Source organism: Bombina bombina, chromosome 5 (assembly GCF_027579735.1).
Source record: "Bombina bombina isolate aBomBom1 chromosome 5, aBomBom1.pri, whole genome shotgun sequence".
In the NCBI taxonomy this organism is placed as follows: Eukaryota; Metazoa; Chordata; class Amphibia; order Anura; family Bombinatoridae; genus Bombina; species Bombina bombina.
In genome coordinates, this window is record NC_069503.1 from 715,972,755 (window position 1) to 715,987,571 (window position 14,817).

At 37.5% G+C, this 14,817-nt stretch overlaps 1 protein-coding gene across 1 annotated transcript in view; it reads right to left on the reverse strand.

The window, feature by feature from the left end:
• ADTRP (androgen dependent TFPI regulating protein) overlaps positions 1 to 14,817 on the reverse strand; it is a 130,122-nt gene that overhangs the window by 95,076 nt on the left and 20,229 nt on the right. The window contains exon 2 of the mRNA XM_053713105.1: positions 8,232 to 8,366. Coding sequence (XP_053569080.1) covers positions 8,232 to 8,366 — 135 coding nt within the window. The remainder of the gene's footprint in view (positions 1 to 8,231; positions 8,367 to 14,817) is intronic.

Here is a 14,817-nt window from a genome sequence, read left to right on the forward strand (position 1 = left end):
ACTAAGTAAGAAAGAAATCACAGCATTAGATAAACTCGCTAATAATCCTGACATAGTGATAGTCAATTCAGATAAGGGAGGTTCAATTGTTATTTTAGATAAAATAGATTATCTAAAAGAGGCATATAGACAGTTGGAAGATTTACATACTTACAAGAAACTCACATTTAACCCTACCATCAAATTTCAGAGGGAGCTAAAACATCTACTAGACTTAGGGTCTGAGAATGCTATACTAACGATGAAAACTATTGAATATATATTTGTTGAACATCCTAGAGTACCGATTTTCAAATATCTGCCCAAAGTACATAAATCACTAACCAATCCCCCAGGGAGACCGATTATTTCAGCTATTGGCTCCCTGGGGGAAAGATTAGGAGAATGGGTTGATGCACAGTTGCAGCCAATTGTGCAATCTTTGCCAGGCTTTCTCAGAGATACTAAACATCTGCTTAGACTAACACAAAATTTTGTTTGGGATAAGAATTACCATTTCATAACTATTGATGCAATCTCTTTGTATTCTTGCATCCCTCATGAACTAGGGATCAACTCTGTAAAGAGAATGCTTGAAAGATACTCAGGATATGATCATAAGCTGATAGATTATATTTTACAGGCTATTTCATTTTTGCTCTATCATAACTATTTTGTTTTCAATGGGGAGTTTTTCTTTCAGTTGAGAGGAACAGCGATGGGGGCAAAATTTGCCCCCTCTTATGCGAATCTGTTTTTGGCGGATTTCGAGCTAATCAAAGTTTTTGGAGAAGAAAACAGGTTTAAACATTGCATCAAAATGTACACACGGTACATCGATGATATTTTGGTAGTTTGGGGGGGCACTGGTGACGAATTGACAGATTTTGTTGGTGATTTGAATGATAACAATGTCAATCTTGGTTTCACCTATAGTGCCTCACAAAATTCCATACCGTATCTTGATGTACTTTTAGGCCATGATGATCAGGCTATGGTAACTGAAGTATTTAGAAAAGAAATCTCTGGCAATACCATCTTACGTGCTGATTCCTTACATCCCAAACATCTGAAAAAGGGTATACCAAAGGGACAGTATATTAGATTGAGGCGTAATTGTACCAGTTTAGAAAGCTATTGGAAGCATGCCAATAGTCTAACCACACGTCTAACTGAGAGGGGCTATGATCAAGGTAGTCTTAAGAAACTGTCCTCTATGGTAGCAGGTTTTGATAGAACTAAATTATTGAAAGATAAGGAACACAACTCAGAAACAGTGACTAATCAAAGAGGGTTGCAATTTATAACTAAATATAGTTTACAATTTAATGATATCTGTAATATTATCAGAAAGAGGTTACCTCTATTAGAGAGGGATGAGGATTTGAGGTTGATCCCTAAAAATTGTAAATTTATTTCCTGCAGATCAGATACTATTGGAGACAAAATTAATAAAAACTTTAGCTCCAGTTCAGGAGATAGGAATACTACTACTAGCTCTTGGCTACCAGGTAGAATAGGTTTCTACAAATGTGGAGGTAGACCTTGTAAAAGCTGTGAATATGCACTAGTGGGTGAGACGTTTACCTCTAGTAACACAGGCAAAATCTATAAGATACGTGAGCGTATTAATTGTAAATCTGACTTCATTATTTACTTGATCACATGTACCTGCTGTAATTTTCAATATGTGGGACTCACCTCTAGAAATCTTAAGGACAGGATCAGGGAACATTTGTTGTCACTTGAGGTGGAAGAACCAAAAACACCGGTGGCTAAACATTTTTTCAATCATGATAATAAGTTTAATAATTTCAGGTTCCAAGGAATAGAACAGGTTAAACTTGGATTGAGGGGTGGAGACAGATAAAAAGCTCTTAGCAAAAGAGAAGTATTTTGGATTTATACACTTAGAACTGGAAGTCCACTAGGTATAAACAAAATCAGCGATCTCAAACTTTTTATTGATAGATAAATGTGGCCTAGGTTACATACTTTATGATAGTCAGAGTTACCATTCTGGTAACTTATGTTCTTTATCCTGTCTGTCATGACTATAATGTTATTTAGATCTGTTATGTTGGAATTTAGGTCATTGGCAATTATTGTTCTGCTCTGTTTGGTATTTGTTGGTAGATATTTGATAGGTATTCATTGGCTATTTATATTATTTCTACTATGCATATATAGAAGAGGAAAATAATAATAATTTTGCAATTGGAAATCAATGAAATTTAACTTTCATTATTTGCTCTTCAACAAATGTTAAAGATAGAACGATTCAGAATAGTTATGATCACAATTATGTCTTTCGCCACTGGGTGTCCAGTTGAACACAGTTCATAGCAGTTAGCTTAGGGTCCTGTGCTGCTCTTGGTTGCCTCCAATAGCTTTCTATGTAGTCAGTTTGCATTTAACTTTTATATTGATTAAGCTACTTTTATTGCGGCTGACATGAGCAGCGATACTGGCTATATGCTAGGAAAGGTGAAGTGAAACATTTCTACACTTATTTGTTTTCAATCTATTTAAAGATATGGTCCCAAGCTATAGTAATGTCTTAACTTTTAAGAAAACTAATTTTGTTTTTAAATAAGAGTGTGCTTTTTATCTTTATCTGTTATACATACTGTTGGATAAAGTAAACATGGAGTTAATGTATGTGTCTCCATTTGAACGTGTTCATTGGTTCTTGTGTGAGACACATCCCAGATTTAACAGCTGTGTTTAGCGCTCTATCCTGTGTGCTGTGCCTTTGTACGATTTTAATGCAAGTATAATAAAGTCTACCTTTTATGGATGCTTTCTCTCCCTGCCTTTCTTTACCGGTACTGTGAAAGTGTGTGATATTGTTGTTTGTTCCTTGGATGGAAGAATAGGGGTATTGGAGAGCCCTAACAGCACCGGAGAAGTAGCAGCAGTTCACCTGCGTTACGTAGCAGGTGATTTACCTAGGCGGCATAGGTGTTTTTCTACCGACAACATTGTGTATGTACAACAAGCCACACGCTTTCACTGTGGCAGCGTGGAAGAGACTTTCTCAACAGTCGGTGTGATCTACTGTGCGGTGAGCCCTAGTGATTTACAGTACTATAATTGTGTACACTCATTCAGCATATACTTGGTGATATCCGCGAATGAGGGATTCCTGTGTGGAGTTGTTTTCACCAAGTGATTTATATTTCACTACAACAAATATATTGTCTGCAAGTACCTTTACAAAGTTAATATAGAATTAATAAGTGTAAGGTTAGGGGTGTTTAGACTCGGGGTTCATGTTAGGGTGTTAGGTGCAGACTTAGGAAGTGTTTTCCCATAAGAAACAATGAGGCTGCGTTAGGAGCTGAACGCTGCTTTTTTGCAGGTGTTAGGTTTTTTTTCAGCTCAAACGACCCCATTGTTTCCTATGGGGAAATCATGCACGAGCACGTTTTTGAAGCTGGCCGCGTCCGTAAGCAACGCTGGTATTCAGAGTTGCAGTGGCGGTAAATATGCTCTACGCTCCCTTTTTGGAGCCTAACGCAGCCCTTCTGTGAACTCTAAATACCAGCGGTATTTAAAAGGTGCAGGAGAAAAAAAGCCAGTGTTAGATACACGGGTCGTTACCGACAAAACTCTAAATCTAGCCGAAAATCAATTAGCTTTCCTACTTAACAAAACAATTTACTAAATACACACATATAAATATATATATATATATATTTATATATATAACAACAATTCAAATTATGGGGAGGCGAAAAGTGAGTTTAAAATCCTCTACTAAATACAAAATGTAGAGAAAATAACTCATTGTGTAAACCATTTACAAATCTAGACAAGTCAGAAGACTTGCTTTTCCCACAGAAACTCTCTGATTACATAGTTTTCAATGCAGCAAAGGATTCTGGGTGATATATGCAAATGAGGTTCACAATGACTGCTTTTTAAGGCAGACTTCCCTTTACGCCATATTTCAAAAAAATAGCAGGGTGGTTAAAGAATCCACGGCAGGTGGATTCTTTCACCACCATGCCATTTTTGGAAATTACCTGGATGCAGCATAGGCAAACCAGAAGCCTTAAAAAAACATGCATCTGCCCGCACTAAATAACTACAAAACACGTAACCACCCGCACGAAGTATAACAAAAAAAAACTAACCTCCCGCACAAAGTTTTAACAAACACCTAAACACCCCCAATCTAATACTAAACTACCAATAACCCTTAAAAGGGCCTTTTGTAGGGCATTACCCTAAGTTAAACAGCTCTTTTACCTCTAAAAAATACTAAGTCCACCCTAACAGTAACCCCCCCCACCCAACTAACCCCCCAAAATAAAAATAAACTAACACTAAAAAAAACTAAACTACCCATTGCCCCTAAAGTGACATTTGTATGGACAGTGCCCTTAAAAGGGCATTCAGCTCTTTTACTGCCCTTAAAAAGGCAATCAGCTCTTTTTCAGGCCCCAAAAAACCCTAATCTTAAAAAAAAACACACAAAAATTAAAATAAAAAAGCCTAAACCTAAGCTTCAAATAGGTACTCACTGTTCCTGAAGTCCAGCGGAGAAGGTCTTCTTCCAGACGGATCCATCATTTTCCACTTCTTTATTAGAGTTTGAACACTGCTGATTTGCATTATCAATTCCTTGGATATCTTTTTATATCCCTTTCCTGTTTTATACAGTTCAACTACCTTTTCCCGCAGATCCTTTGACAATTCTTTTGCTTTCCCCATGACTCAGAATCCAGAATCGTTAGTGCAGCTCTGGATGCAAGATGCAAGGGTCTGTCAGGAGTCCAGAAACTCATTGACCATTTATACACACACACTAATTACAAGCAAACAGATCACAGGTGAGGATGGTTACCTTTAAAAGCCATTCAAACACCTTTGTGTTGTGTGCATGTTATCAGGCCAAAATCACCAGGGTATGTAAACTTTTGATCAGGGTCATTTGGGTAGTTTCTGTTGTCATTATGATTTAAAAAGAGTAAACACAGTTGATTGATAGTGAATGGCTTCCGCCAAACACTAACCATAAGTGAAAGAAAAGTTTTTGTGTTATCATTCATATTCTTCGAAAAATAGCCAAGAAATCATAAATTCTGCCAGGGTATGTAAACTTATGAGCACAACTGTGTGTATATATATATATATAAAGGGCCGCCATCAGGGGGTGACAGGGGTGACTCCTGTCAGGGGCCAAATGGGCCAGGGGGGCCCCATGAGGCAAGAACTTAAAAAAAAAAATTTTTTGGCAGCCACCAGTGGGTACTACAGCAGAGTGCTAATTGAGCATGGGAAATGTTATTACAAGCAGTAAAGTATTAGCATTTGAGAGGATTTCTGAGTGTGCACTAAACCACTATGCACAGTGTGAGACAGACTTGGCACTTTGTTTGTACGGTGTGTGCCTGAGTCAGACGGCAGATCACTTTCATTTGCAGAGCTTAGCAAATGTTTTTTATTTCTTTGTGCAATTTTGGATTGTAAGTTCAGTGTGGTAGTAGTTGTATGGTGGGGCCAGGGGTCAATAAAAACATATTTGTTTAGCAGCAGTGTATTTATGATTATTTGACAATGCTGTAGAAATTCTATATTTAAAACCATGCAGAAATGTTTCCTCCTCAATACACATATGGTAGGTGCTCTTTTAGCAGATATGCATTTTTTTGTTTATATATATATATATATATATATATATATATATATATGTATATATATATATATATATATATATATATATATATATATATATATATATATATATATATATATATAATTCCAGTTTACTGCCCCTTTATGCAAGGACTTTCCAGATGCAAGGAGGCATTTTTCTAAGATTTTTACATCTACATAAAATGTTATACTCTCAGACTAAGATTTCTCTGTTTGAAATGAGACAGGTTAACTTAAAACTGTTAAGTTTACACTACAGCTGACTTAATTTTGAAATACATACCAACAAGCCTAAATCCTGCATACCAGATCTAATGGTATGAGTACCACAGCTTATGTTTCCACCAAGGCCATATAGAGTACAGCATTTTCAAAATCCATAAGTACAGCTGACAGATGGGAACATTTGTACACTATATTTGAAGTGGTGTTCTTGGTTGGGGAAATGGGGAAAAAACAAAGATATTTCAACCTTTTAAAAGTACTTTTCTTCATCTAGCCATCTACCCAGATCATTAATGTACAATTTTGAATTCACAGAATTATATTTGTTTGCACATTTACAAATATGATTCTTTAAAAAGTGATCTCTTAATTTCTGCAATTTTTTTTATCATGCATGTCACACACTGTTGATTTAGGGGATGCAAGGTGCATAAATGTTTACTCCTGTGAGTGTTTCTGTTTGTGTGTCTGTATTTATGTCTTTGGGCTTTGGTTTGTGTCTCTATGAGTGTATGTATTTTTTTTTCTGTGGGTCTCTCTGTGAGGGTGGGTGTGTATGTCGTTGTGCATTTTCTGTGGATGTCTGTGAGGGTGTGTGCCTATGTCTGAGCTTTTTCTATGGGTGTCTTTGTGAGGGTGTGTATGTTTGTCTTTGCGTATTTTCTCTGGATGCCTCTGTGAGGGTGGGTGTGTATGTCTGTGTTTTCTGTGGATGTTTCTGTGAGGGTGTGTGTGTGTATGTATGAATGTATGTATGTGTTTTATGTGGTTGTCTCTGTGTGTGTGTATTTCTTTGTGTGTTTTCTGAGGCTGTCTCTGTCGGTGTATGTGTAAGTTTGAGTTTGTGTGTGTGTGTGTCCATCATCTGTTCCTTTTTAGGACATTTTGACCTTACTAATGATTATTCACATCTTTCTACAGACTTTGAGACTAATGAGACCTTTCCAGCAGTCACCAATCCACCATTTAACCTTTAAATTTATGTTTAGGCAGTTCAGGGCCCTTCCTTTCAGCCACTGCATGCTGTTGTCATCATTTAGTTGGCATCTTCCTTTACAAAAAGATAATCAGAACTCCATATTTTGTTTTCTAAATCTCCTTTTTTTTACAAAACTGTAGTTTACCTCATTACTTGTGAGGTCAATGCAAACAAGTGCTGAGTGTCTGTTTGGGTGCCTGTGTCTGAGTGTGTTTCTTTGTGTGTCTGCTAGAGTGTCTATATGTGAATCCTTATGTGTGAGTGTGTGTGTGTGTGTATGTATGAATGTATGTATGTGTTTTATGTGGTTGTCTCTGTGTGTGTGTATTTCTTTGTGTGTTTTCTGAGGCTGTCTCTGTCGGTGTATGTGTAAGTTTGAGTTTGTGTGTGTGTGTGTCCATCATCTGTTCCTTTTTAGGACATTTTGACCTTACTAATGATTATTCACATCTTTCTACAGACTTTGAGACTAATGAGACCTTTCCAGCAGTCACCAATCCACCATTTAACCTTTAAATTTATGTTTAGGCAGTTCAGGGCCCTTCCTTTCAGCCACTGCATGCTGTTGTCATCATTTAGTTGGCATCTTCCTTTACAAAAAGATAATCAGAACTCCATATTTTGTTTTCTAAATCTCCTTTTTTTTACAAAACTGTAGTTTACCTCATTACTTGTGAGGTCAATGCAAACAAGTGCTGAGTGTCTGTTTGGGTGCCTGTGTCTGAGTGTGTTTCTTTGTGTGTCTGCTAGAGTGTCTATATGTGAATCCTTATGTGTGAGTGTGTGTGTGTGTTTCAGTGTATGAGTGTGTCTGTGTTTTTGTATGTTACTACCTTTACAACATTTCCAAGTTTAAATAGACACTTAAGAATAAAGTGCACATACGTTTTAGTCACTTGGTCAAAAATTGCACATGTCAAAGGAGGGGACGACGACTGATCAATGGTTAAGTCAGGGGCCCCAAAATTTCTAGTGGCGGCCCTGTGTATATATATATATATATATATATATATATATACATACACACCACATATTTAACCACTAATCAGCTACCAAGTGTGCTGAACCAAAAATGGGCTGGCTCCTAAGATTACATTCCTGCATGCTTTTTCAAATAAAGATACCAAGAGAACAAAGAAAAATTGATAATAGGAGTAAATTAGGAAGTAGCTTAAAATTGCATGTTCCATATGAATCATGAAAGAAAAAGTTTTGGGCTTCATATTCCTTTAAGCATAACTGAGACTTCATTCTCAGTATTAAAAAGTGAATTATTAATGAAGAGGTTCAGAATCACAGATCAGTACATTAAACAAGTACACTGTTAGCTGCATCCTGATTAAGATGTGTCTAAGAATGAAATATTATGTCTCATACTTACTGTAGCTGCTGGAAAAGCCAGTACAGAAAAGATAAGATCTCTGCAGGAGATAATGATCTTTAGAAGTTTGAATCCACTTAGCGGCATCAGTAGATCCGTCAGAAAACAAACAGCATAGAAAAGAGTCTGCAAAACCTAAGCAAAGATAAATAAGTATTTGGCACGTACAATATCAGAACACCTTTTATATGAATGTGTATTCCACATAGTAATTAAAGAAATATACACGTTGTATATGTCAAGTGAAAATACATTTCCCACATTATCTTTCAAGCATTTAAAAGTTCATTTTGTCAGCATTCCAAAACATGTTTTGGCAATTTTTTAGTTGAAATAATTTTTATTGAGGAGTCATAACAAAAAATGCAACACAGTCACAATGCATATCATTACAATAAGATATGTTGCTATTCATTTGAGTACAATGATACAAATTGTTTTTGTAGAGTATACTTTTCCCCTTTATTTTAGGAATATTTACCCATGAGTTGCTAGTTTTATCCCCTTCTTCAAATGAGCAAATATCCCACCCCCCTTACCCACCCACCCCCCTGAACTATAGACCTCTTAACTTGGTCTAACTACTAACTGTTAACTCTTTTCCGTCAAGCAGTGTCGTCTTTTTGTAAGCTAATAAAGCATGTTCCTCACAGCCTAAAAATATTTCCAAAGATTTGGTTTAGACAACTCACCCTATCTATGCCTTTTCATTATCCAATGGATCCAGATATTTTGAAAGCTTGTAGAAGTACCCTGCATCCAAGCTGCTGACTCAAACATAGTGTAGATATTCTCAATTTTTTCAAGTATTTCACTCCATTCCAGAGTACCTTCTTTCCATTTTCTAGCTATGTATAATCTAGTAGCTGTGCATACTATATTTACCCATTTGTTAGTGGCCGAGTTTAGTGACTCTAGTGGAATGTGGAGCAAAGCTTTAGCAGCTGAGAGTGTGAATGAGTCATCTAATGTGGACTTGATCAATTGAGATAGTTTATCCCAAATAGGTCTAACCTTCGGGCACTCCCACCACATGTGTAAATAGGTGCCTAAACTTGCACAACCTCGGTAGCATAATCTATTATTCTGTGGGGTATAATGTGAAGTTTTTATTGGTGTTAGATACCATCTGTATGCCGTTTTTAATGCGTTTTCAATGAGATCAGCCCCTACTAGATTTTTACCCAGCGAAAAGAATATTTGTTCCCATTCCTCATCATTGTATATTATATCTAGATCTTGTTCCCATAGAATGTGTAGATTTTGTTTTTTAAGGTTTTTCGCTTTTTGAATAGCTAGGTATAGTTTTGAAATCATTTTTTTGTTTCTACCTGGTGATAAGATGATTAGTTCCAGGATGGTGTTTGGGTTGGAGGGAGTATTTTGCCTATATTTATGGATCGTGTGTGATATTTGGTGGTATAAGAACCATTGTAATGTGTTGGGGCTAATTTTGTCCCTTAGTTGTAAATAAGTCAGTATTTTCCCTTTGTCCAAGAAGTCTGCTACCCGGTATAGACCCTTGTTTTCCCATTTAGACAGCTGATTTCGAAACTCTAGTGGTATCAACATACCCAGTGGTAATATGGTTGTATGTGGTGGTATTAGTTTCAGTGTTTTAGTTAGCGAATTCCATATTGTTTTAGTGTATTCCGTGGTTTTAAGTTTGGCTAAAGGTTGAAGTTTAGCATTTGTGTGAGACCAAAGAATTTCTCCTGGGTTGTTATAGCCTCCAACTTCCGCCTCAATATTTGGCCATGTCATATTGCTACAGTCTTTCCCTAATAGTGTGCTTTGTGCTAATCTAGCAGCCTGGTAATAGTCGCGTAGATTAGGTATCCTTATACCCCCTAGTTGTTTGTGCAATTTTAATAAGTTTGCAGGTATTCTGGCTGTTTTATGGCCTCGAATAAATCTGAGGACCTCAGTCTGTAGGTCATCTAAATCTCTTAGTGGTATCCTGATAGGGAGGGCTCTAAACAGATACAATAGACGAGGTAGAACATTCATTTTAATTGCTACTTGTCTTCCCACCCACGAGAAACCTCCTTTTCTCCATTTGTTTAGATCAGTCCTTATGTTTTTGATGAGCGGTATATAGTTAGCTTTATACAGGGTATCCAGGGTGTCAGTGATATATATTCCTAGGTATTTAATGGCGTGATTGGCCCATTTAAAATCAAAATTGGTTTCTATTAGTTTCCGTGTTTGAGCTGGAAGCTGTAAAGGGAGTGCCTCACACTTATCAGAATTTATTTTGAAGCCAGAAATTCGAGAGAACTCGTCTAAAACCTTGTAAAGATTGGGTAGAGAAAGCGTGGGTTTAGAAAGTGTTAGCAGGATGTCATCAGCAAATAATGATAATTTAAATTCTCCTTTATACAATCTAACACCATGGATATCTTTTGAATTCCGAATGCATGCAGCCAATGGCTCCACGCATAACGCGAACAAGAGTGGTGAAAGAGGGCATCCCTGGCGTGTACCATTCAAAATTTGGATCGTTCTAGATTGGTATCCCGCCGCTCTGATTGTAGCTTTTGGATTAGAGTATATATTTTTAACCGCCCCTATAAATTTGTCACCAAATCCCAAGTGTTCTAAGACCTCCATCATATATATCCAGTCTACCCTATCAAACGCCTTCTCTGCGTCCAGGGAAAGGAGCAGAGAAGGCGTTTTTGTTTCTTTTAAATATTCAACTAGGGCTACTGTGCGGCGGACATTATCCGGTGCTTCACGGTCTTTAATAAAGCCCACCTGATCCGGATGGATCAATGTGGGCAAAAGGTGTTTAAGTCTGTTTGCCAAGATTTTGGTAAAAATCTTTACATCTTGGTTGATCAATGAGATTGGCCTGTAATTGGAAGTAATTTTGGGGTCTTTTCCCGGTTTGGGGATTACAATAATTTTCGCCTGAAGTAGTTCAGAGGGGATTGGAGTACCACTTAAGGCATCATTGCAAAACTTATGAAGATGGGAGCATAGATCTGTTTTAAACAATTTAAAGTAGTCACCAGGAAACCCATCTGGTCCCGCCGCTTTCCCTATCTTAAGTTCTTTAATGGCAGAAGCTATTTCCGCCAATGTAATCTCTGCATCTAGGGTTTTTGAGTCTTGTTCGTCTAGTCTTGGGAGCTTTGCTGATTCTAGGAGTGATTGTCTGAGTTGTGTTGTTTGTGGTGAATGTGAAACCTTCCTCCCGTCATAGAGGGCCTCGTAGTATTGGGCAAAGCATTCTACAATCTCTCGTGGGTGGGAAGTCAGAGCTCCGTCTGGTTTTTGTAGTTGTGTGATTGTGAAGGATTTAGTTTTCTCTCTTAATTTATTGGCTAAAAATCTATCTGGTTTGTTTGCGTGCAGAAAGTAGTACGTCTTCAGTTTGCTAATAGCTCTCATGGAGTTGTCAGTTAAAATTTTATTGAGTTCTTTTCTTTTATTGTTCAGTGTGATCAGGGTCTGATTGGAAAGTGTGAGTCTATGTGTCTTTTCTAATTCTTCTATTTCCTGTTGTAGTGTTGTTGTCAGTAATCTGGTCTTCTTTAGGAACAAGTTTTTCTCTTTTATGAGCAATCCCCTAATATAAGGTTTGTGGGCCGCCCAGGTCAGTACCGGTTTGACTGAAGGAGAAACGTTAAACCTCCAATATTCTTTAAGATTATTGAGGATTCTATTGAATATGTCTGGTTGTTTTAATAGTGTGGGGTCATACGTCCAAGATTTTTGTCTGTGTACATCAGTGAAGCTTTTCAAATGTATTTGAATGATTGAGTGATCTGACCAAACTGATGCATGGATAGATGAGGAGATTAGACTAGGTAACATTATCTGACTAATGAAGATGTAATCGAGTTTAGTGTAAATTTTGTGGGCAGGTGAGTAATAAGTGTGATCAGTCGTCTGGCCATATAGGGAAGTCCAGGAGTCAATCACATTATGTGATTCTAGTGTTTCTCTAATGATTTTAGTAATAGAGTTTAATCTACGTTGTTTATTTGTTAGTCTGACGGTGCTAGTTTCCCTCAATGTCTTTAGATTTACATTGAAGTCTCCTGCCACAATCATCAAGGTTTGAGACCATTGTGTTAACAAGTGTGAGAGTTTAGTGAAGAATGTGTGTTGTTGTTCGTTAGGCGCATATATGTTGCATAGTGTTACCTGAGTGTCTTGAATGGTTCCTCTCACAATGAGGTATCTACCCTCTTTGTCTTTTATCACCTCTTCTTTAATAAATGGGAGGGAGTTGTGTAGGAGAATAGTTACCCCTCTTTTTTTAGTGTCGGTTGTGGAGTGAAAATGTTGCATGTAGTGTCTGCTCCAGTGTTTAGGGATTTGGTTGTGTGTGAAGTGAGTCTCCTGTAGAAAGATAATTTTGGCGTTCATATTGCTATATTGGGTGAGTGCTATTTTTCTCTTTGTATTGGTATTTAGGCCTCTAACGTTATGTGAAATTATCTGTATCTTAGGATCCATTTACCATCACTGCCACCCCCTCTCCTCGTACCTGAATATTACACCTGACTTTGATTTGAGGGTTGTCTTCCCTTGACTTCTGAGCTTCTTTGGCATGGAGAAACTTTCTGGACCACTGCTCGACAGAGTTTGAAACGAAAAAACAGAACCAAAGATTTAACAAACATAAATAATCAAACATTAAAGAACATAATGCAACACTTGTGTGTTGTAAAAAATTAGCAATTTCCTAACTATCTGCAAATCTCAGCACAATGTGATATTATGTAAAAACTTAAGCAATCTCAAAATATATAAATCTGACAATATGGTGACCTATCTAAAGATGTTAGTGTATTACATCTATTGGTCCGGACTAGAGGATAGTATGGAGGAAGCAAGATCTAAGATTAGCTAGACCCCTGAAGCCTTACCCCTCAACCTCTTCATGGTAGGATGACTAAGTTGATGGTTGGATATAACTGCTTAAATCTTAATTCACATAAATATTCCACTCATCCAGGAGCAGGCAAAGACATAGCTACCACACCATGGTATTAAACATTTTACAGAGTCTCTAGAGTCTCTCAACTCTTCTGTTTCCTTTTGGAGACTTTGGTCCAACGATTCGGTTGATTTGAACCGCTTGAATTCTGTGAGCGGACTTTAATGTTGTCTTGAGAAATGTCTGGGATTTCTGGGCAGTCTATCTTTAGACGATGACAAATCTCAGGAATGTCTTGCTTCTCTCTGATGGATGTGGTGTTACCCTCATGTTGTATAAATAGGGCGAAGGGGAAACCCCATCTGTACTGAATTTGATTTTTCCTCAGTAGTTGAGTCAGTGGGCGTAAAGCAAACCTCTTTTGGAGGGTCTTAATACATAAGTCCTGGTAGAATTGAATGATTGTTCCTTGGTATTTGAATGTCGGATTTTTCCTAGAAGCTGCCATGACCTCTTCTTTTTCTTGGAAACGGAGGAATTTGACTATGACATCCCTGGGGGGATCAGAGTCTTTGGGTTTCGGTCTTAGAGCTCTATGAGCTCTCTCAATTTGAAATTTCCCTTCGTCTGATGAACCTGTAATACTTTGAAATAGATGTATCAAATAATTACGGAGTTCTGAGGAAGTGATTGTTTCTGGTATGCCTTTCATACGGATATTACACCTTCGACTCCTGTTCTCTAAGTCCTCCAGTTTGTCATTAATATCTGATAATTCCCGTTGATGGTCAGCTAGATGTTGATTGATAGATGTGATGTCTTCTTTTACTGTCTCTTCGTTTTCTTCAAGGGTTTCCAGCCTACAGCCCAACTCTGTTATGTCATGTTTGATTTCAGTAAGGCTGTTTGTGACCGTGTTTTGGAGTGCATCCATCTTTGCCCACATCTTATCAAATATGTTAGTGATGTCTTGTTTACATACGAGATTTTGTATATCCTTTAGAGTTACAGGGGTGTCCATAGTTTCTATGGGAGTGGTATCAGTGTCTTCCTCCATCTCATCTTCAGAGATGTTATTGTTCTTTTCTGGAGGCTTTTCTCCTCTTTGGCTTTTAAGAAAAATGTCAGCCACTGCAGGTTTGCTTGTGGTTCCAGTTTTACTCTGTCTTCTGACTGACATTTTATATTTTGATGGCTGTTCAAGTAAGTTATGTAGCCACTGGGAGGTAGAGCAGACTGTGTGGGGAAGGCTATTGAGAATTTGTACTGAAACCCTTTATCTTGCGTGGCTGGATTCTTAGCTGGTGGCTATATTAGGCCCACAAAGGTTAACCACTCCCTTATCATGCTATTGCTTTAGAGCTATGCAGAGATAAAATCAGGGTATGACAAGTCCCATTTATTTATGCTTTTTTTGAGTATGACCTTTTCGTAGAGTGATATATATAGAGTAACTTATGATGTCTTCTAAGTGGCACCTCCTGTACTTTCCTCTCTGATGAGGTGAGGCAATTTAGTAGTGAGCTAGTGTTCTTGCCTACATTGTATTTAGCAGTATATGAGTTGTCTGTATTCAGCAAATTTAACTGTGTCGTTTGTCACGTGGTAGCATCGCATAGATAAAGTATTTTATTACCTGTTTCTTTAACCACTTTGCTGAAGCTGGATTATGTGCCTTTTACATCCTTA